The 23947-nt window shown below is 39.8% G+C and overlaps 2 protein-coding genes across 2 annotated transcripts in view; both read left to right on the forward strand.

Moving 5' to 3' along the window:
• The window catches only part of ATF6 (activating transcription factor 6), a gene marked incomplete at its 5' end in the record, with an annotated part of 214184 nt that overhangs the window by 114569 nt on the left and 75668 nt on the right, over window positions 1-23947 (forward strand). The gene's annotated exons all lie outside the window — the stretch shown is intronic.
• Window positions 16041-16784, forward strand: LOC122918383 (proteasome activator complex subunit 3-like). Its single transcript, XM_044266745.1, has one exon. It carries the CDS (start codon window positions 16041-16043, stop codon window positions 16782-16784), a length of 744 nt encoding a protein of 247 aa, XP_044122680.1.

Genomic DNA, 23947 nt, shown 5'->3' on the forward strand with positions numbered 1-23947 from the left:
CATCATAAAGTGAAGGGGGATTCCAGGCAGAGAAAAGAGCACGTACAGAAAGACAGTAAGGCAGGAAAGAGCGTTACTTGAGGTACTGAAAGAAAACCAATGTGGCAGAAGACTTCGTGAATGCAGTGAAGGTGGGCTGAGTAATGACAGTGAGGTTGGAGAGATTGAAAGGTCCCAGATCATGCAAGTACTTGGGAGCTGTGGTAAGGAGTTTGGGTTTTATTCTGAGGGCCAGTGAAGGGATGTAAGTAACTGAGTGATATGAAGATACAGTTTGTAGAGAGGATGCGTGTAATTGTTGTCTCAGCAGTAGATTAGAAGGAGACATGATAGAAGCACAAAGACCAGTTAGAAAGCTTTTTCAGTAGTCCAGGCAATGTGATGGCAGTGGTGAGACGAACAGGTTCTAAATACATTTTGCAGGTAGATTCGGTGGAATTGGAGATGTATCCAGTATGTTCAGATTTCTGGCTTGAGTGACTGAGTACATAGTGGTACCATTTACTGAGATGGAAGGTTTGGGGATACTGCGGAGTAATATGTTTGGTATGAATTCTGAGAGTTCTTTTTGGACATGTTTAAGTTTGAAATGTCTTTGAGAAATTTTAAGGGAATATGTCACATTGGCTCTGTGAATTTAGGACCCGGTGAGAAAAGTCTGAGCTAGGAAAGTGAATTTAGGAATTGACAGTTTAGAGATACTTAAGTCCATGGCAGTGCTGGAATCATCTAGGTAGAGAATGTAGAGGAAGAAGGGGACCCAGGACCAAATGAAAGATTCCATTAGAGAAGGTTATGAAGTAGAACAACCAACAAAGTAGAAGGAGAGCCTGGAGAGGAGATGTTTTCAAGAGGGAAGGAGTGGTTGACTTAAGTTCTCTTGAGAGGTCAGTTAAGATGAAGGTAAATATCCACTGGCTGTGTCAACATAAAAGTCATTGACTTGTCCTTGACAAGAGCCCTTTAGTGATGATCAACGATGGGGGTGTTTGGGTGGCTCAGTGAGTTAAGCCTCCGACTCTTGGTTTTAGCTCTCTGGTCCTGATCTCAGTGTCCTGGGATCGAGCCCCACATTAGGCTCTGCACTCAGTGCAGAGTTTGCTTGTCCTTTCCCTCTGCTCCTCCACCTGCTCGCTTGCTCTCTCTCACAAGTAAAATCTTAAAAAGTAAGAAAAGAAAAGAAAAAAAAGATTAACAACAATGGATTAGTCAGTAAGAGATGAGGACAGCGTAACTATTTTAAGAATTTTGCCTCTAAAAGGGAACAGAAAAAAGGATTTTTTAAAATCCCCAGATAACAATGTAAAATTTTAAAGGCTGAACCAGTAGGTAGGAAGAGAGCAGTGTTACAGGGGAAATGATTAAGTCCTTGACAAGGAGCAAAAAGGTGGAATTCCTGTCCCTAGTAGAAAAATTGCCCTTTGTTAGAAGGTGGGATCTTCTTCCTCTTATGGTAGAGGCAAGACAGGTTCAGAGGTAGGAGGTTTGATTCCAGAAAGAGAAGAAAAGACACCTCTGAGGGTTTCTGTTTTCCTGCTGACCTGCACTGTGAGGTCATCAGCTGAGAGTGAGGATATGGGGGAAGGATAAGGAGTTTGATGAAAGTGGAGCAGGTTGCGGGGGGGTGCCTGGGTGGCTCAGTGGGTTGGGCGTCCAACTCTTGATTTTGGCTCAGGTTGTGATCTTTCTTGTGTGCCTGGGTACACAAAACATTAATTTTATGCTTTTTAGGATTATTTGAACATTTAGTGTTTACCTTGGATTTCTGTCTTACTGCCTTTTGAAGAGTTGGCCTTGTTTGCAATTGGGGAACTATACCACTTACTTGGAAGACTCTAATATACGAATAAAACCTTGTGGCTGGTTTAAATTTAATTCTCTGCTATATGAAGCAAAGACTTGCTCTTTAACATAGTTTGTAATTAAAATTAATAGTGAAATTTTGTGTCATGCAATGCTGTTAATTTTTTTTTAAGATGAAGATTAGGGTTCCCCCCTCCCAAACGGGCTACTGAGATTTAATGAAGTTTAAGTGTGTACAGTATGATTGGATGTATGAATATATTGCAGAATATTACTTCAATAAGATTAACTCACATATCCATTGCTTCACATTGATTTTTAAATAGTGAGAACATTTAACATCTATTCTCTTTGCAACTTTCAAGTATATGATACCATATCGTGAACTGTAGTGACCATATTGTATGTTAGATACCCAGTATTTATTTGTCTTGTAACTGGAAGCTTGTACCCTTTGACTAACATCTTCCCATTTCCCCCACTGCCCCTGGCAGCCACTATTCTATGCTGTTTCTGTGAGTAACATTCTGTTCTGTGAGTCAGATCATGTAGTATCTGTCTTTCTCTGTCCCACCTATTTCACTTAGCATAATGCCCTCAAAGTCCATCCATCCATGTTGTTACAAATGGTAGAACTTCCTTGTTTCCCTCCTCTTTTCATGGCAGAATAATATTCCATTGTACGTACACACCACATTACCCATTCATCCATCAGTAGACATTTAGATTGTTACCATGTCTTGGCTATTGTGAATAACGAGACAGTGAATATGGGGGTGCAGAAATCGCTTGGAGAGAATGATTTCATTTCCTTCAAATATATACCCAGAAATTAGAGTGCTCAATCATATGATAGTTCTGTTTTTAATTTTTTGAGGAACCTTCACACTGTTTTCCGTGGTGGATTAGGATTTCTCTCTCTCTCTTTTTTTTTTTACCATTTTATTGAGGCATAATTGACATATAAGCTACTGTACATAGTTAACTGCTCATTTTACACACTTTGATGTATGTACATATCTGTGACGTCACCGTAGTGAAGATGATCAGAGTGGCCATCATTCCCGAAAGTTGTTTATTCTTGACACTTTGTAATTTCTCCCCATTCACTGTCTTCCCTTTCCCCTCTCATTAGGCAACTACTGATCCTCTGTTACTATAAATTTGTTTATGTTAAAAAAAAAGATTTGATATGAAGGAATCATACATTATGTGTTTCCTTCTAGCTTAATTATTTTGAGAGTCAGGCACCTTGTAACTTTATCAATAGTTCATTCCTCTCTTGCTTGGTATTCCATGGTAGGGATACAACACAATTTGTTTATTCATTCACTTTCCACTTTTGGCGACTACAACTAGAGCTACCAAGAATATTTGTGTACAGATCTTTGGGGGGGATATATGCTCTCATTTCTCTTGTGTAAATACCTAGGAGTAGAATGGCTTGGTTATATGGTAGGTGTGTTTTGCTTTTTTTTTTTTTTTTTTAAGATTTTATTTATTTATTTGACAGAGAGAGAGAGACAGCGAAAGAGGGAGCACAAGCAGGAGAAGTGGGTGAGGGAGAAGCAGTCTTCCCTCTGAGCAGGGAGCCCTATGCAGGCTCAGTCCCAGAACTCTGGGATCATGACCTGAGCTGAAGGCAGACACTTAATGACTGAGCCACTGGTGCCCGTGTATGTTTTGCTTTTTAAGAAATTGCCAAACTATTTTCCAAATTGGTGTTACCATTTTATATTCTGAGAAGTATGAGTGTTGAAGTACCTACCTCCACATCCTTGCCAGCACTTGATATGGCCTGTCTTTTAAATTGTAGCCATTCTGATAGGTGTGTAGTCATATCTCCTGGTTTGAATTTATATTTCCTAATGACTAATAATTTTAACCATCTTTTCATGTATCTTTGTGCCATCCACACATCTTTGTTCAAATCTTTTACCCATTTTAAATTGAGTTGTTTTCTTATAATTGGTTTGAGAGGTCTTTGTATGTTCTAGATACAAGTTTCTTATCAGATACGTGATTTGGATTCGTTTTCTCTCAGTCTGTTGCTTGACTTTTCAGTTTCTTATTGGTATTTCTCAAAGAGCAGGAATTCTTAATTTTGATGAAGTCCAATTTATCAGCTTTCTCTTTTATGGATAGTTTTTGTTGTTGTAAGAAATCTTTACATAACCCAGAGTCACAAAAATATTCCCATGTTTTCTTCTAAAAGTTTTAGAGTTTTAGGTTTTATATGTAGGTCTGTGATCCATTTTGAGTTAATTTTTGTAAATGGTGCAGGGGTGAATCACAGTTCATTTTTTTGTGTATAGAATCCAGTCTTGTGTGATACTCACGCCGTGTTTTCATCCAGTAGCTTTTTTTTTTTTTTTCATGCAGTAGCTTTTGATGGAAGAATTAAAGCAAAACCAAGTTTAAAAGGTTATACCAGGCTGTCCGTTTCCTTTGTGTTACCCTTAACTTGTTAGGTTGTACACTTTGCTAGAACTTCTTAAAACAGTATCCTGTGATTGAACTTCTTCAACTTCAAATTTCCAGTCTTTATACTTAACCAGTGAAATGTTATTTATACTCTTTGGAAACATAACATATACTGTAGATAATTATAGCAAAAGTGTAATGGCTAAGCAGAAGATATTGCCAAACCAAGATTCTGGAGACCAGATGATATAAACACATGACATGTGCCCAGACAGAGCACAGTGGTAGGAAACACACAGAAGAGTAAGTGAAACAGGAAATGAAAAAAGCATCGCAGAAGTGTCTGTTGCTTTTGTTTAATCTGCTAGTCGTTTTTCCCTCTTTATTTAACAAGAGAGGTGTAGTATTAGACCCTAGAATTAATCTTCTAAAAATGTATGTATTGTGTATGTATGAATATGTATATACACACATACCTACACATACATGTATTTTAGGATGGGCTCCAAGAGTAGAAGAATAGCACGGGGTACAGAGAGTTCATCCTGTAACATTGTGCGCCTTATTCACATGTCAGAAGACAAGCCTTCCCACATAATCATGAGTCATTACTTTTTAGTTTGGTGGAGAAGATCACTTTTGGGGGAGCTGAGAGAGCATCTTCTGCTAGGCAGTCATGGGGCATGGACTCGGGAGTCGGATGAATGTGGAGTTCATCCAGTCTTGTTCTACTGCTTACGCACTCATAGACTACTTTTCAGAGGCCTCAATGCCCTTATTTCTAATATAGTAATATTAATAGTTAACTTCTTCTAGGTTAATAAGTTTGTTTTTATTATTTTCTTAGGTTAATAAGTTTAAATGAAAAATCATGTTCTAACACCATACTTAATACACAGTAAGTGTTCAGTATATGTTTGTTGTTAGGGGTTTCACCTTTGACGCTTATGGCTTATGGCTGGAAGAACCTGTAAATGGATAGGTCAAGGGGAGATTGTTTTTCATTAGATGTAGCAGAGTCATCCATGACCCCTCCCAACCTCAGCTCCCCATAGAGATTCATTCTGGTGCTATTATTTTACAACATCCACCAACAGAGGGAAGATTGGTACGTTCAGAAAGTATGAAACCTGTGTGACTGCACAGTGGCTTTTACATTCCTATATATTATCTAACTAAGTTTATGAAGGCTTGATTTAGATAGTTTAGATCTACCCTGTGTCCCTTTTGTGGGGAAAGGGAATCATAAATTTGAAAGGAAGGGCTTTTCCAAACAGAATCTCCCTCGTAGTATAACCCTTGTTATAGCCTTTTAAAAAAGTGATTTTAGTTATTTTATTTGAGAGAGAGAAAGAGCACAAGTTGGGGGTAGGGGCAGAGAGAGGGAGAACTTATTTTTTTTTTAAGTTTTTATTTATTTATTTGAGAGAAAGAGAGCGAGCAAGCATGTATGAGCAGAGGGAGAGGGAGAAGCAGACTCCCCACTGAGGAGGAAGCCTGACTGAGGGCTTGATCCTTGGACTCTGGGATCGTGACCTTAGCTGAAGGCAGACACTTAACTGACTGAGCCACCCAGGTGCCCCAAGAGAGAGAATCTTAAGCAGGCTCCACTTCCGGAACAGAGCCCAGTCCGGGGCTGTCCTATCACAGCCCTGAGATCATGACCTGAGCCAAAATCAAGAATCAGATGCTTAAGTGACTGAGGCACATAGGTGACCCTAGAGTTCTTTTAATATTTTCTGTATAGATACTAATTAGTATACATATTAATTAAATATTTCCTGTATAGATACTAATTCAATGTTCATGCCACATGATGTCTTCAGAAACTAGAGATTTAGATGACATACAGAAAACTGAATAATAGTAGACACCAGCTTTTCTACTTTTTTTTTTTAATTTGTCAGAGCATAAGCAGGGGGAGCAGCAGAGAGAGAGGGAGAAGCGGGCTCCCTGCTGAGCAGAGAGCCCAGTGTGGGACTCGATCCCAGGACTCTGGGATCATGACCTAAGCCGAAGGCAGACGCTTAACCGACTGAGCCACCCAGGCACCCCACTCTTTTTTTTTTTTTTTTTTTTTTTTTAGGAATTATTTTAGAGAGAGATTGTGTGCATGTGTAGGGGGCAGAGGGAAGTGGGGGGAAACCCAAGGTGTCTCTGGGCTGAGTGCAGGCCTGAGGTGGGGCTCGATCTCACAAGCCTGAGATCATGACCTGAGCTGTAACCAAGAGTTGGACATTTAACCAGCTGTGCCGCCCAGGCTCCCTTGTTCTTTTTAAAAAATTATTATTAATATATTTTTTGTTAAACTTGCTTGTATTTTTTTCCTAAAAGACTTGGTGTTGGTGGCACTGTTGTAGTTTAACTTCAGTCCCAAATTCCATGAAATAAAAATCAGGTAAAGTTTTAGAATGGGTGGAGGGAAGCAGGCCTAGGAGGAAACAGTTTTGACCAGAAAAAAAGGAGAGGGTATGTGTGGTGGGCATTCCTGGACAAGGCCACTCCTGGAGGGCGGGGAGGCAGCTGGCATCTGCCTCATGCAGGGGAGGGAAGATCCCCTGGGGACCCAACAGAGAGGGTTCCTCTCTTCCTCAGGCTTCCTGCCTCCTGGGGAAAGCTATTAAGGAGGATCAGCCACACCCTCAAACAGAGCTGTCCACCCACCCCTTTCCCTGGTTTGACTCCCCATTCTGTCCAACCTGGAAAGTAAGTGAGAGATTGACTTCCTTTGATCCCTCTTTCTGTTGTTTTTCCACTTCACATTTTAAGATTTTATTTATTTATTTGACAGAGAGAGACACAGCGGGAGAGGGAACACAAGCAGGGAGAGTGGGAGAGGGAGAAGCAGTTTACCCGCTGAGAAGGGGCCCCATGCAGGGCTTGATCGTAGGACCCTGGGATCATGACCTGAGCCACTCAGACGCCCCCTACTCTCCTCTTTTTAGTGTTTATTCAAACTGAGTGTATCACATTCATTTTGATGGATGTAGTGACATCAGCTAATGACTGGAAAGAAACTGTAGTCTTTAACCTGACCTTTGCATATTGAGATCAGATAGGAGCCTTATAAGTGATATGTCATGAGTTCATCCCAAGGATATAGTAAACATTATTTTCCTTTGTAGCATGAAGTCAGTCTTTATTGTTTTCTTATAAGTATTAATAACATATAAACAATCATATATAAATTTTAAAATAATTACATCAGTGTAGGTTTCGTAATTAATAAATGTACAAAGTGTTGTTTCTTTCTCATTTTTAGATGAAGTCTGTTAACCTTACATTATTATATATAATAGAAGTCCATAGATTATTAAAAGGACAAAAAATTAATGACAAAATAACTTGAATTCAGATTATAAAATAGCTCAAGCCTATTCAATGAAATGGCTTCACCTACGACTGAGATTTTGGGGTCAGCTTTTTAGTAATAAAATTTATCTTATTTTTTAGTAAAACATCTAAGTATTTATAAACTCTGTCATCCACAAAGAAATGGTCAACCAAAATCTGTGTATACAATTGCTGGTTGTTTGAAAGCTCTTGTCCTCTTAGAATTGTTTTACCAATTTTGTGTTCAGCGTACATTAGGAAGAATATAGTGTTCTGAAGCAAAACACTTAGTAGAACTAAAACAACTCCAAACTCCATTGTTTTTATTGATATTTTTCAGATTTTACTATGGTTCTGTGTAGTTGACCTGAGTTTAAAATATAGAGCTAGGAAGGCATACTTTCCATGAGAATCTTAATTTCATTTTGACACAGACACTTCTATTTTAAGAAGGTGAATGGTAGTGATAAATATCAAATCCAAATTTTTTAAAACCAGCAGTACCGCTTTTGTTGATTTTTAAGAGAAAAGATAAAGAGGAGATACCTTAAAGCAAAAACAGGTTTGTTCTTTAGGCCTTCTAAAAATTTGTATTATCCCCAAAACCTTGATTCATTCTAAATGTGACTATATTTGAGTAATTGCTTTACTTTCATAATTAAAAAAGACTCTTCCACAAATGTAGCTGTCCTCAGAGAATTATTCAATCAAGAGGTTTATCCAATTTTATTGTATTCACACAACAAAATATTTAATGAGTAGCCATTATATTCCAGACTGTTCTCATTGTAAAGAATCCAGTGATAAACAAAAGAAAGCCCTCACTTTCATTTTCTAGGGACAAATACTAATATACAAATAAATATGTAAAAGAATGTCAGTTTGTGATAAATGCCATAAAAGAAAATTAGAGGCACGCCTGGGTAGCACAGACTGATAAGTGGCTGACATTTGATTTAGGCTCAGGGTCATGAGATCAAGCCTGGCATTGGGCCCTTTGCTTAGAGGGACGTTTGCTTGAAATCCTCTCTCTCTCCCTCCCTCTGCCCTGCTTGTGCTCCTGCTCGCTCTCTCCCTCTCTCAAACAAATAAAATCTTAAAAAAAAAAAAAAAAGAAGAAAAGAAGAACCAGAGTAAAAGGACAGAGAGTAATTTTATTTTATTTTTTTTAAAGATTTTATTTATTTATTTATTTGACAGAGAGAGAGAGAGAGATCACAAGTAGGCAGAGAGGCAGGCAGAGAGAGAAGGAAGTGGGCTCCCTGCTGAACAGAGAGCCTGACGCAGGACTCGATCCCAGGACCCCGAGATCATGACCCGAGCCGAAGGCAGTGGCTTAACCCACTGAGCCACCCAGGAGCCCGGACAGAGAGTAATTTTAAATGAACATTGAGAAAGTACTATTTTCCCAGGTTGAAGCATATAAAATCTTTCGCTTGTGTTTTTAAATTTTTAATTTTGGCTTTTGACCATTTCTGTTGTTGCTGAAAATTACTTAGAGAACTTAAGAACTCATTGTACATATTTATACTGACATATGTATGCATATGTATACTGACCAGAAAATTTAGCCTCAATTAGTGAATTTAGCATTTATAAATGAAAGTGTCTATGGAGGAATATAAGCTTCAGTTAACCACTCCTTTACTTCTAGCAGTAAAGTCTGTGGCCCATGAAATTCGGAATTCTGGAGTGGTCTCGGCTTTCGGCAGCCCCTGGGGATCCTGTTGATACAGCACCGAGTTACAGATTATTATTCAGCTATAGAAGCTTTATGCTTAAGCATTTTCTTACATCTTCCTCTCAGTCCATCGAAATCTTGTATTTTTGCCAAATAAAACAACCCATACTAACCCATACTAATAAGAAGCTATAAATAAACAGTAGGAGCATGGGTCAGAGCCAGCATCAGCCTTACTCCTTGTGTGCACCTCTCGAGAACGCCCCAGTGTGTTCCCTTCGCCCAAACACACAGCACCGCACGAGCGCTGTTGTACAGAGCAGCTCCGGTATGTGAGTGAGGGCGATTTCGTAGACCCGAGCAGTGCAGCGACTCCCTGGGAATTCTGGCTGTTACCGCGGTCAGACACAGAATGTCAAATCCGGCATGCCGCTGGTGGGAGAAGGAAATCTTCCCACCTCTCCTATATAAATCCCCAGAGTTCAACCCACAAGACTGCTGTGAGGTCCCCCACAGGGATTTTATATGCTGTAAGCACAGTCCAGCAACTCTCCCGGGGGAAGAAAAAGAGAAGTGGCTTGAGAGTCCCATCTCTTCTGCTCCTCACGTCCTGTCTGATAAACTTCATCCTTTTTTGCTTCAATTGTTCATTTATTCATTCAGTAAATGTTCATTGAACACCTGCTACTCCCGGACCTGTGCTACCACAGACTGTATAAAAACGAGTAAGCCCAAATCCTTGCCCTCCCAAAGTTCATTATGGTGGAGAACTGTGACTTGTCAGTCTAAAATTACAGCACTGTGGTAGGAACCATCAAAGAGATACATGCAGGATACTCTTAAGATTACAAGTAAAACTACTGCTATTTATAAAGCATTTACTGTGCTAGCTATTTTACGTAAGTTGTTCCATTTAATCCCCTCGGCCGCTTTACGAGGTTGATACTATTACTCTCCATCACTTGTGCCAGGGACACTCCCCTCACCCAGGAAGGAGAAGGTGGTACCAGGGAAAGTTTCTTCATAAACACTCCTTGACTTGATTGTAGAAGGATGAGTGAGTAGGGTGGAGAGTGGGAGGAAGACGAGGCAGGGTGCCATCTCACCCAGAGAGAGGCGAAGACGTTAAAGCAGAGGACGTGATGGAGAACCTGTTGGGAAACGTAGGCTGGTTCTGGGAAGTAAAGATGGCGGGATCCAGTCGTGAAGGCACTTGTGGGCCAGGCTAAAGGAGTTTGGTCCTTACCCTATAGAACATAGAATATGGCCAGACGTGCATTTCAGGAAGATAACTCTGTAATTGTTTGTACAGGGATTTAGAAGAGTGTACTTCTAAAGGAAATGATTTCTTTTAAAGGAAAAAATTCCTCAGCATTATTGTTACGCATTGTTTAAGCACAGACAAGCACTGAACTAAGTTCTCAAAACATCTTACATTTGCAGATTTACATCTATAAAAACCAGAATAATTGTGGGCGCCTGGGTGGTTCAGTCGGTTAAGCGTCTGCCTTCTGCTCAGGTCATGATCTCAGGGTCCTGGGATGGAGCCCCGCGTTGGGCTTCCTGCTTTCTGCTTCTCCCCCTCCTTGTTCCTCTGCCCTCCCCCTGCTCGTGCTCGCTCTCTTAAATAAATAAAATTTTAAAAAACCAAAATAATTGTATACCTTAAATATAAATAAAACTACAAAGATAATAAATAAAATTAGCAGCCTGCATTTATGTAAAAGGATCATGTTTTCGTGAAGGAGTCCCTACTGACACATGAAGGTGATGCTGACCTTCATGGTGCAGGTTCTTTCAATGTTTCTTTAGACATTTCCTTGCTGTTGAGTACTCTCTGAGAACCCGATTCTCCCTCCAGATTTCTGTCTTTGACCCAATAAGAAAATCTTTGTTCTTAACAGATTTTGGAGAGGAAGGGAAAAGGGATAACTATATCTAATATGCTCCCCTCTCTCTGATCAGTTAAAGGAGTGGTACTTGGTGGTATCATAATCCTAAAAGAATATAATTATGGGCCCCTAAATTGCATGGCAGTTCTAGAATATGCTTAAATCAATTATTTTATCATCAAAGTGAATTCACAGAGATAATTACAGGGAACTGATGGCCTCCAGCATGAGAAATGCAGAACTAGAGGATTCATTGTTTGTCCAGAACAGGGATTTTGTAAACAAGGGAGCCATCAGTGGCTCTGGTAGAGAGTCATTGGCCAAAGCATTTTAAAAAGTCAACAATCTAGGACCCAGAAGTCAATAGATTTTTGTTAATCAGTGACCTTACAGATCCTTGATAATAGACATCATTGTTAACAAACTATACCAGTTATTTTCATTTGTAAGATAAAGTCATATGAACTTGATGAAGACATGAAGGGGTTCAGCTGAGAAAAGTCCTTTTCAGCATGGTGACAGTAAAGTTTGTGCTTCTCTGCCCTGTGATACAGTGGCCTCTAAATACTGAGGACCTCATAAATTTAAGCCTTTTTTTAAAAAATTCTTATATTCAACTCTGCAGGAGTCCACACTGATGTATAGTAAGACAGTGAACAAGAAAATTAGATCTTGGTTTGTTCGTAGAGGATTCACGGTGTTCCATTTCAGAGGGTGAAGGAGATTTTGAAATGCTGATGAGAAGACTCCTTCAATAATAGCTAACATTGACTGAGCAGTTGCCGTGGTCCAGGCAGTGTGCTGGCCTCCTCACTTGGAGTCACTGACTTCATCCTCGGGACAGCTTTTATGAAAGCACTATTACTCTGTTGCTCATTTTATAGGTAAAGAAAATGAAGCACAGGGAGGTTAAATAACTGAGCAGTGTCCATGGCTAGTAAATAGCAAAGCCGGGGTTTGAACCCAGCAGGGCCACTGCACAGCCTTAGCCACATGCTGTAGTGGCAATTGTCTTCAGGTGAGGCGTGCTCAGGTCACATCTGGACACTGGTTCTCGAGATACTGAATTGGCAGCAACCACTGCAGCAGTCTAGGAGGAAGAATGAAGGAAGGGGACGTAAGATACTTGTCTGCTTGAGAAAGTGCCTCTGGCGGGGTTCTCTGGACTACATTGTGAAACTAAGCCTTTTATGCTTACTGGGGGGTGTTCCTAAATTGTGAGTGAAGCCTGAATAACTTAAGATCTGTTGCAACCTCATAAACATAAGGGGATAAATATTACCACTCACCTGAATCTTAATGTAGTTTTAGTCCCATTGATTGTATTTCTCCTAACTTATTGACAGAAATCAGTGGGGAAATAAGTATCTTGAAGGATTAAATTCCAGTCTGTATCCTCAGTTACACTTATATCCAAGAGTTGTCACAACAACAGTTGCTTAGAATAAATCTACAAATGGAACTCATACATAGGACCACAGAATCCTTTCTTCAGGGGCATGGTTTCAGAGTTGGAGGATAGTTAAAGGATAAATCAGTACACAAATTTGTAGGTATTCCTAAAATTAAAGTGGTGTGTCCTTATTGGCATCAGTACATACTGAACCCTGCTGGACTGTGGAGAAGGGAGAAACTGACCCCAACGACACAACACTCTACACAGCTGTTCCCAGCCTTCCTCCACCTGTTAGCACTCAGTGTTAATTTCATGGGTTGAATCAAGGCATGTAAGTGCATTAAATAATTTTCAAAAACAACTGCTGCTTGCTGTTGGTCAGTGGGGAAAGAAAAAATAGGAGCTGTCATTTTCCTGCCAACTGCTGCTCTAATTAACAAGGACAAGAAACATATTATGAATAAATGAAATTCTTACGCCACACTAGAAAAAAAGAGCAGCTGAGCCCCCCCAAAGGATTTTATATCCTGTTATCAGACAATGAAAGAAATAATTTCATATAAATGGCTGCATTAGTCAGTGTCATAAATAGAAAGTAAGTCCCCACTTCTTTAAAAGAGCAGCTAGAAATATTTTCCCTTTGAGAATAGAGTAGTTATGTATTTGGTAAATCATATATAATATTGGGGATGTTTTTCACATTAAAGAGAATTTCCATAGTAGCCCCCTTGTAATTTTTTATGGCTAAAGTTATGAAGAAAATCAAGATAGGGTAAAACTGGTCATGTTTCAAGATTTGATTTTCCTTTTCTATTTGATCACCCTATCTGAATCCCCATAACTTGAATGTAAATTTGCATGTATAAAAATGTATGGATATCCAAGTCATCTCTTAGGAGAACTTTAAGTGTAAATAGGAAATCTTTTTGTAACCAAAAAAAAAAAAAAAGAAAAAGAGAAAAAATTAATATCAAAATCCACCTTTTCTCATCCCTCCACATCCAGAACTGTCACCATGTATTGTAATTATACTTCCTAAAACTTTCTCGAGTAGTCTCTCCAGCCCTATTGCCATCCTCTGAATGAGGCATGCTTTACCATTTGTGTTAAATCAGCAGGCCCTCTTTATTCTCTTCGTCATATCCACCTCCTCACTGTAGTCATCCATCTGCATGGGTCCCCCTACCCCCCACCTGAATCCCTTCATTGGCTTTTATTAAATCCAACTTCCTTATCTTGGCAAAGAGGGCTCTGCCTCCATGAGCTGGTCCTTGCTTACTTTTCCTGCCTCAGGTGCTGCCACTTTCCCAGACACCCTAAGATCCAACTTAGCAGTAATTCCCCAGTAGACCTCCCCGTGGAGCCACAATATATATATACCTTTATCCAAACATGTATCTTTGAAAATATAATTCCCTCCACAACATCTTTTTTTGTCACATTCCAAGACATGCCGTGATCTAAACACAGAAATTTCAGCCCCTAATTGGGGCTGAACAGAGTTGACTTGAATACAACATAAATCGCTAGTTTGTTAGTGTATGTATCTTACCGTGATACATGTGTACTTGAAGCTTTGTTCACTCCCCAGTTCCTGCCTCAAAACTAAAGAGTTTATTTTTCTAACTGCTGGAAGTCCTGCCAAACAGTCATCTTCAGGAATTGCCTTGTCCCCAACTCAGGACAACTGTGAAGGGGCTTTCCTGGTTTTCTATGGGGTCATCTGAGGCTCTAAGAGTGCATCAGTGCCTAACTTCTCCCCCTGTTATGTCTCTTCCTTTTCTCAAGGAAAACTCCCTGAAAAACCTCCTATAAGCAATCTGTGTGCTTGCTGGGAAGCCCAACCTATAACATGTTTGTCTTGTTGATATTTTCTGTTCTAGATCTTGTGAGATTATGGTTTGCCAAAATTTTACTAATTCAAGGTCATTTCATCAGACACGTATTGAGTACCTGCTCCATGCTGGACCTTGTGCCACATGTGATGTCAACAAATTAAGACTTATGTCGTGAAGAAGTTTACAGTCCAGTTGAGGGGACAGTTACATTCAGTACTATACTATAGCATCTTCAGAATAGTCTTTTGAACTAAACTTCAATAATTTATAAAATCAAAGGCATGCGGTGTGGTGTTGCAAAGAACAAAAGGAAGTTATCTCAGGGAAATGAAAATAAACAAATGGAGTGAAATTTTAGAAGGTTACAGAATTTTTCTCTATGATTCTGGAAGCCTTTAGGGAAAAGATGGGTTTTTTTTTTCCAGTTTGTATTTTTATTTTTTTGAAAGATTTTATTTATTTATTTGACAGAGAGGGAGACAGTGAGAGAGGGAACACAAGTAGGGGAAGTGGGAGAGGGAGAAGCAGGCTTCCCCCAGAGCAGGGATCCGTAGGTGGGGCTGGATCCCAGAACCCTGGGATCATGACCCGAGGCAAAGGCAGATACTTAACTGAGCCACCCAGCCACTCCTCAATTTTTATTTTGAAGCAAGTTCAAGCTTCAGAAAAGTTATAGTACTGAACTCCCATACACCTTTATATGCATTAATCAATTTTTAACATTTTTCCACTTGCTTTAACTTTCTCTGTACACATCTACATGCATACTATTTTTGCAAACTCTCTGAAGTTAAATATATCCTGTCACTTTATCCCTTTGTACCTGTCACTTTATCCCTTTGTACTGTAGTGTGTATTTAAAAAAAAAAAAGGATATTCACTTTAAAAAAATTTTGTATATTCACTTCTGTAACTACAGTATAGTTATCAAATTGAAGATATTTGATACTTTAATCATACAGTCCAGATTCAAATTGTTAATCATCCCAAAGAAGATGAGCTTTAAGAAGAGTCCTAGAACTTAACATTTGTAACTCAAACTAAAAATTGTTTTAAGTAAGCCATAGAAGAGCTCAGAACTTTACTAACTTGATTAAAATGCCCTAGTGAAGGGGGAGCCACTTCTGACTTTGTAAGGGGGAAGCATGGATACGTCCAAGTTACCAGTAAAGGTGTGACTTCTGGTTCTCCAGAAGTGAGCCTACTCTGGAGAGCTCATTTCTCGAGGTGACTTTCGAAGGAGACCGTGTGTCCGGAATCCAGGGATCATGGGTTTCCTTGAGCTCCTGTGTAAAGCACCTTGTTGCTTGGTCTTCACGGTGCTTAAGTTTAATGATGTTCTTCGGGGCCATCAGTCATGCACAGGCTTCCGGCTCAGGGGCTGGCAGGTGGGGGAGGGGGCCAGGGACTGCTCAGGGAGCCTGGATCGGTGGAGACTCCTCTCCCGACCCCCAGAAAGCAGGGCTGCCTAGGTGGGGCGTCGCTGGGAGGCCATGCCCCGCGTGCGGCTCCGGTCTCTTCCGCACGGGCGCCGGGACTCCGCTACGTCATTTCCGGCGGCGCTGGGCGTGGTCTGTTGGGAGTTGGCGGCTGCGGCGGCAGCGAAAGGCCTGCCAGTGGAGGTGGGGGAAGCCGGGCGGGGTCCGCCCCGACGCCCGGCGGCCCTGGACAGCATGGCTTCCCCGCTGGAGCTGGAGCAGGACGTGCAGGGGAAAGTGGATTCGTTTCGAGCCCGCATCGCGCAGGAGGCCGAGGATCTGGTGTCCACCTTCTTCCCTCAGAAGCTGTCGGAGCTGGACAGTCGGGTCCAGGAGCTGCGCCTGCAGGACCTGTCCAGGATCCGCTCGGTGCCCGCCTTGGAGCCCGCCGCCGTGCCCGACCCCGCGGGGGACGCACCCAACGGGGACCCGCCGCCGCCGCTGCAGCCCCAGCCCTCGCCCAAGGTGCCGGCCCTGCCCGGGGGCGAGAGACAGCTGCTGCGGAGCAACCAGCATCTGGTGGAGCTGATTGAGCGGGTAAAGCCCGAGATCGAGCTGCTGAGAGAGAAGTGCAACACGGTGCGGATGTGGGTGCAGCTGCTCATCCCGAAGGTGGAGGACGGCAACAACTTCGGCGTGTCCATCCAGGAGGACACCGTGGACCAGCTGTGGACCGTGGAGAGCACCGCAGCCTCCTACCTGCGTCGCTTCTCCGCCTACTACAACACCAGGGCCAAGCTGGTGTCCAAGATCGTGAAGTACCCCCAGGTGGAAGATTACCGCCGCACGGTGGCCGAGGTGGACGAGAACGAGTATCTGAGCGTGCGCCAGATCCTGCTGCACGTTCGGAACCAGTACGCCACCTTGCATGACGTGATCCTCAAAAACATCGAGAAGATCAAAACCCCTCGGAGCACCAACACTGACAACCTCTACTGAGGGCCTTTCTCCACCCCTCTTTCCTTCAGGAGGTGGCCCAGCTGTTTAGGCAGCCAAAAGGGGTTCTTAATGACTCTACAGGTGACGAAGCGACTGGAAATGTGCGTTACGTTTAATGACAGTTTCCTACGGCTTTATCGTCACACTCAGTCCTCGTGGTGTAGCTGTTACTTGCTTTTCCTTTCCCCGAGAGGATGAGGACAGACCATGGTAGGGTTGGCCAAGGAGGAGGACTGCTGTTTTTAAAAGCAGTTTTGTAGGTGAATGTTGGCCAGGGTTCTTTTTTATGGCATTGGTGACATTGGATGGTGTCAGGGGTTACTCAAAGAAAAACCTAAAGTTCAAAAGAAAGTTCAATGAAGTCTTTCCTGAGGTTCTGCTATGTTACTTTGTTCAAACCTCAGAAATGCTCCTTTTACCACCATCGTTTGTTTTTTTCAAGGAAGGGGGTTTAAAGGGATGTGTTTAGGTCATTGTATGTCTCCAGTTTGGCAGATTGAAATAAAACTTGGTTTTAACATTTTATGATGTACTAAGTGTGCTTATCTGAACTGTAATCTTCAGAGGTATAGGATTTCTGTCCTCTTTTGGACTCATAGCCTTGATATTTTTCAGCTCTGATGTGTAAGAAAAATGAGCGTATAAAGAGTAACAGATCTTCATTGTTCCAAAGAAATGGACTGCCGTGCCTCCCTTAGAATGAAAAGGACTCTATGAAGACTGCTTCCTTGCACAGCTTTCTGCCATCTCTGCATCTTCCGGTTTCCTTTCACACAGCGTAGAATTCCTTCCATGTATTCATTTATCTCCTGCGTTCCTGCTGAATCTTTTAAGCTTTGTATCATGTTTACTTTTTTTCTCCTCAGTTGAATTTCATCTCTCTTCCCCTTTTGTCTCTTGAGATGTCTCTTATGGCTTCTCATTTGAATTTCTGTCTCGCGTTATATGAATTACTGTTTATATTTAAAGACTCTAAAATGTGACTTTTGAGTTTTTTCCTCCTGCTTTTGCTGCCTGGTTGAGAGGAAACCATTATCTTTTCAGCCATGATCTATACTGTTGATATTTTTCAAGTCCAGCATTTCTAGATTCCAGTTTCAGGTACAGTGAATTATTGGATTTTATGTTACCTCATGCATTAGAGTGAATTTCTTCTGATATGATTAATCCTTTGTCCATCATGGTTTTTGTTTAGAATTTTAGTTTTTTGATAATAAATACACTTCAGTCAGCTTAAGTATGTCTATTCAGAGCACCTTTTCTTAGTATTACTGTCATTCAAGGATCTTCATCACTCAGAAACACCAGGTGTGGAGGTTATGTAATAACACATTTGGAAAAAGCACGAGTGGGAGTTATTTTTGATACCTTTTTATAATAAGAGTGAGATTATTTCTGTGTACAATGGATAGCTTTTTCTCTTTTTCCCATTTATCTAACAACTTGTGCCCTGAATCCCCATAATATTTTTGAAACTTTATGCATACATAAGTATGACCTTAATTTTTAAAAATATTGTATAGTAATGCTTTCATGCAATAAATTATTTCTCAAATGAGTTTTTGGTGGGAAAATGATGAGGGATTAAGTTTATTTTTTGTGAGAGATGAAAACTTATTTCCCATTGAAATTTCTTGTCTATATAAGATCCTCTGAAAGGAGGTGACCATATAAAAGAGGCCATATCTATTTTAAAACTTACTTGTAATTCTACCTTTTCTCCTTTTTTTTTTTTTTAAATAATATCTTTGTAAAGATATAGTTCTTGCTGTAAATGCAGTTACCTTCTGAACTTGCTTATGGGTAAGGTCAAAACATGAATAATTTCATCTCTTCTTTCCCCATTTAATGAGTGAAATGACTCTGAAGCAAGTGTGTTTTGGTTGCCAAGGGCGAAAACTGGCATGAACCTTTATGTACAGACTTGACTTTACATGTTGTTGTAAAAACATTTCCTATTTATCAGCAAGAATTGTTTAAATGTAAAGCGGTGATGTTTTCTTTTGCATGTTTTTTTAGACAAGTTATATTTCCAAGTTTGAACTACACCGCATTATTTGTGGTGGGTAGTTTTTTGTTTTTCTGAAGTGGTAGGATACCTGTTAGGTTTTCCTGAGGTTGGCGTCAGTATGTATCTGTCTAGGAAGTGTCTGATGATTCCTGGCATTTCTTCTTTCATTTTCCTTATGTGTTTCACTTGAAGGAATGAAAAGACATTTCTCCATGAGGAAAGTGAGTTGGACACATAAAATTCTGTTGCAGTTACCTTTGATTTTTAAAATTTTATTTATAGTTTTATCTAGAAAATGCACATTGGTCCTGTTCTTACGAAATGGAGATGAACATTTTTCTATTCCAACCTGTATTTATCAACTGACTTAGTAGAAACTTTATTTCAGAAGTAAACTAGAAAATGATATCCAGGCAAAACAAGTTTATTCTTCCATTGAACTTCTGAAAAGACTGTCTTTCCAATCTGACTTTGAGTTTTTTCCTCCCGCAGCAATATCAACAACAAAAGATATGATTGAAAAATCTCTATTTGCATTTGACGGTTCCCCTAGAGAGTTCTCTATTTTCCTTGTAAGGTGTTATATCCGAATCACAAAAGTGCCAGGAACCCTAGTGTCGCTTCATACAATTTGTCAGGCATTTAATGGCACACAAAATTGTAAGGTACAGTGTTAAGGGAAGTCCACACTTGATAAGTTTTCAAGCATAGTTAATCTTCTAAGGTTTAAAATACCTCTTCCATGCATGATACAACTATCCTCTTCTGCTTGTTTCTTTTATTCTGAAGCTGTCAAATCTGTGCCAGACTGAAACAAATAGTCTCTAACACCTAGGCACTGTCTTTTATTAAGAACATATGCTTGTCCTTTGTAGGTAAGGGTTTTTGATATTTGTATTTTCCCCCTGTTCTAATAATGTATCAAACCAAATTGAAGTTGGAATGCTTTTATAAAGTCTCTTCTGCAAAAATTAGGCCCTTTGTGATTTTCCCTTTTTTGAGAATGGTTGCAAAAGCTCTTAAAACAATAGACTTATTTTAAAAGCTGGTGTAAAAACATGGTTTCTAATGTATGCTATTTGCCTATTATTAGTACTTACATCTCCATTTTTGTTCCTGTTAAAAATACCACTGAATTGAGAGAATGTTCTGATGTTTTATTTTTTAAATATAGTTCTAAAAACTTACTTGGGGGTTAAATAATTTTAGTTTTAAATTACTTTTGTACTTTGTAAAGGCTACTAACTCAAATTTGATTGGAAACTTGGAAATTGATAGATGTGGCCTTTAGAAATGAGTGAAAAATACCTTTCTTAAATCATATAAATGATGTAGAAAAGGCTTAGTTTTAACATTTAAACTTTGGAGCTTAGAGGGTTTTTAAAAAATTACTGAATTGTTTATAGATTCCTGGGTTGTTAGAGGCAAAAATTTTTATAGTTTTTACGAAGTTTTCATGTGTCTGCAGAATTCTTAACCAAATGGCCTTAACCATTAATAGATAACTCTGTGATCAGTTTTAAAGTTTAAAAGAACTATCTTAACCCTCAATTGGAAAAATAATGAAGAAATGACTTAGAACTGTCTAGGTCAAAATTACTGAAGTGTCTGTGTGGGTTTCATTTATTTTAAAGAATACATAAGTGTTTTTAAATCGTTGCAAATTTCTGATGCGTATTTCTATAGAGGATAAGCATTTGTATTTAAACCCAATCTTACCAATTATAATTTCATTTGAGTGATACCCCAGATTCAGTTAGCAATAGATAAACCCCCTTTCATTCTGTTTTTCAGGGGTCCTTATGGCTCTGTCTTTTAAGTATGAGAATATTTGTCTGAGTCAGGGATTTTAACTAGAGTGTGGAAAATAGAGATCTGGTAGCCCGGAGGACATGTGCCTAGATGACTGGGAGACTGTCCAGGTATTTAGATTAATATTGGTTTGGGGTTCCCTATGGCATTAGCATATAGCTGTAATTATTATTTAGAGCTTATCCCGCCTAGGTAAAGCATATTAATTACCTGTTTAAAATTTGTACAAGAAAGCAATTACATTATTTTATACTGATTAGATGAGTTGTTCCTGCTTGCGTGATTTGTTATGAATAGGAGGGAATCCTACTTCCTCTGTCAGCATTTAAACATCTCTGAAAGATCCTATTGTGCACTGACATCAAGGCATTTTTTAGAAATTACTGATCTTTTTGAAGAAAACAAAGGACTCAGTCAGTTAAGAAACAGGTGCTGGACCACCCTTGTTCTCTGCATTGGAACACTACACTAACACATGAGTATCTGCCCACCTTGAACTGAAATTGTTCATGGGAAACAGAATATACATTTAGGAGTTTCATGACTTACCTTTTCATCAACAATAATAGGTGCTTTATATTAGATGACCATACATTTGTCTGTTGTTTTCTTTACTGGGCCTAGTCTCTCTCTCTCTCTCTCTCTCTCTTTTTTTTTTTTTTTAAAGATTTTATTTATTTATTTGAGAGAAAGCACACACCAGCAAGGGGAGGGGCAAAGGGGGAAAGAGAAGGACAAGCGGACTCCACGCTGAGCAGGGAGCCCAGTACGGCTTGAGCTCCCGACCCTGAGATCATGACCTGAGCGGAAATCAAGAGTTGCGGGTCAGTTAGCTGCTTAACCGACTGAGCCACCTGAGTGCCCCCTGTTGTGTGAAAACTAAGTTCCTTAAGGTCAGTTAGCAGAATTTTATCAGTGAAGCTTAGTGAGCCCCGTCATTCACATTTAAAATATCTTGCTGATAAGCTAAATTTAATGAATTTTGTCACATAGAGAATGTCAAGTGTTATTTTTACTCATTCATGAAAAGCTGGCAGGTGCTGATGAACAGGAGGTGAAACTATAATCAGAATTCGATTCCTTTCATAATTTGGCCATTTGTTCTAGCTTTGTTATGCAAACTCACTTATACAAAGATTTACAACCTTATGTCGGAAACCATAACATTTGCTTCAAATGCTATTGCTTTCAAAGTGTAAAGCATTTGGAAATTGTTGAATATAGTTTTCAATTTAAATTTTTTGAGATTCAGAGATGTACTTTCGCCTGTTAATTTTACAGATGGAGAAATTAAGACCTAGAAAGTTACATAGTGTCATAACTCATCACAAAGCAAAGTCAAGAAGCCAAACCCTCTTCCATTTCAGGCTAGTGGTCTTTTCACTGTTCTACACTATCTCCCTATTATCAGTAAATGAGATTATGTTAAAAGAGAGTTCTTCTAGAAACATGCAAACTGAGAGAATTCCACAAATTAACATGTCCTTATGATGTAGTATGTTACTTAGTCCACAGAATTTAAGAGAAGTTGCAATGTTTCTAAACCTGCAAAATTTTACTTAAGATTGTGTAAAGAAAAAATTTTTTAAATCTCTAAAATTGATGTTAAATGTAATTTGGTTATAAAAATAATTCTTACTGAACAAAACCCAGGAGAGTCTCAGTAGCTCCAATCCTATATCCTTCTGAGGAGGAGTGACTTTATACCATCAGGAAGGCCTTTTGTGTTAGAGGCTGGTGCTTTTAGAGCATCTGGGGACAGACCAGGAGAAGTATATTACAAGCATTTGTTTTTTTACTTTTTTAATGTATGAATTTAAAATTTCCTACTAACCAACTCCGCCACTCCTAATCTTTACCACCGAAGAATTGCTGAATGGAGTTGTTACAGTGTTCGGGCTGCTGTTCCTAATAACCTACAGGATAAAGGGGGAAAGCAGAAGAGCTGTAGTTTTGTTGGGGAGGAAGCCCGAAAGGGCCATTTCTCAAAAGAAGTTTATTCTCTAACGCTGTACTGTATTCAGTACAGTAGATACTAGTCTTCAGATGTAACTGGTCACTGAGATGGGCTAGAAGCATAAAAGGCGTGCAAGAGTTTGAAGATTTAGTATAAAGAAATAAAATATCTCAATTTTTGCATCAGTTACATGTTAGATGATAGTATTTTAGCTGTACTGGGCTAAATTATTAAAATTTCACACATTTCTTTTCACCTTTTAATTTGTATACTAGAAAGTATGAAGCTACTTACATATATAAAGTTGGACAGAGCTGCGTGAGAGCTAAGATTTCTAAGGTAATTGGGATGGGCCTTGAAGCTGAAAGAGAACTTTGGACAGTGGTGTATTATGGGGACCTAGTATTTCATGAAGTGTGGATTTTTTGATTTTTAGTAAAATTTTTATTAGTTTGCCATCCAGTTCATAGTGTACAATTCAGTAAAAGCCATTCAGGGAGAACCTAAACTTTGTGAACCAAGCCTCTCTGGACACCAGCTTGATCTTGGAACTTAGAATGCCTGAAGGCGTGGATGGTTAGAACGCCCCATAAGCACGCCTTCTAAATAGCATGTCTGTCACTCAGACTTTGGGGAACGCCTAGAGTATAGTCATCTGTGTGGCTACTTCAGGGCAGCTTTGTATGCTTTAGAAACCAACTAAATTCACGCCTGGGTGGCTCAGTGGGTTACGCCTCTGCCTTCCGCTCAGGTCATGGTCTTAGGGTCCTGGGATCGAGGCCCGCATCCGGCTCTCTGCTCAGCAGGGAGCTTGCTTCCCTGTCTCTCTGCCTAGGTGTGATTTCTCTCCCTATCAAATAAAGAAATAAATAAATGATTCTTAGAAACCAAATAGATGGTAAGTTTGGCATCTTACTATAAAAATTGAGACACAAACTGTTTTTGTGTGGGCGAAAGAATACTGTACCCCTGGTGCCTCCAGATATCTGTAGGCAAAGTCAGGCTGTCCCTCATGGAGCAGCGTTTGAACACTCAGATCCCCAGAGTGCCATCGAATCCCCATAATAATTACGTTTCTTTTAAAATTTTTTTTAAGTCTATGTATATTCTCTCTACATAAGTTCCCTGAGAATAGTGAGATTTTTTACTTACTCTTTTGGGGTTTTGCCTACAGTAAATTTCTGAAGTATTTTTGAATTAAATTGAACTAAACCCAAACTAGGTCAAACTGCAGAAAATTGTTTCTCCCTTTTCCCCTAAGACACACAGTCAACAAGTGAGGCACTTTGCTGCAGTTGAACAAGTATGTGGATGTGGACCCAGAGATACGTGACAGTTTTAGGTGTGACACCCCTAAAAATCGGACTCAGAAGTAAACGAAGG

The sequence above is a fragment of the Neovison vison genome, chromosome 10 (assembly GCF_020171115.1).
Source record: "Neovison vison isolate M4711 chromosome 10, ASM_NN_V1, whole genome shotgun sequence".
NCBI lineage: Eukaryota > Metazoa > Chordata > Mammalia > Carnivora > Mustelidae > Neogale > Neogale vison.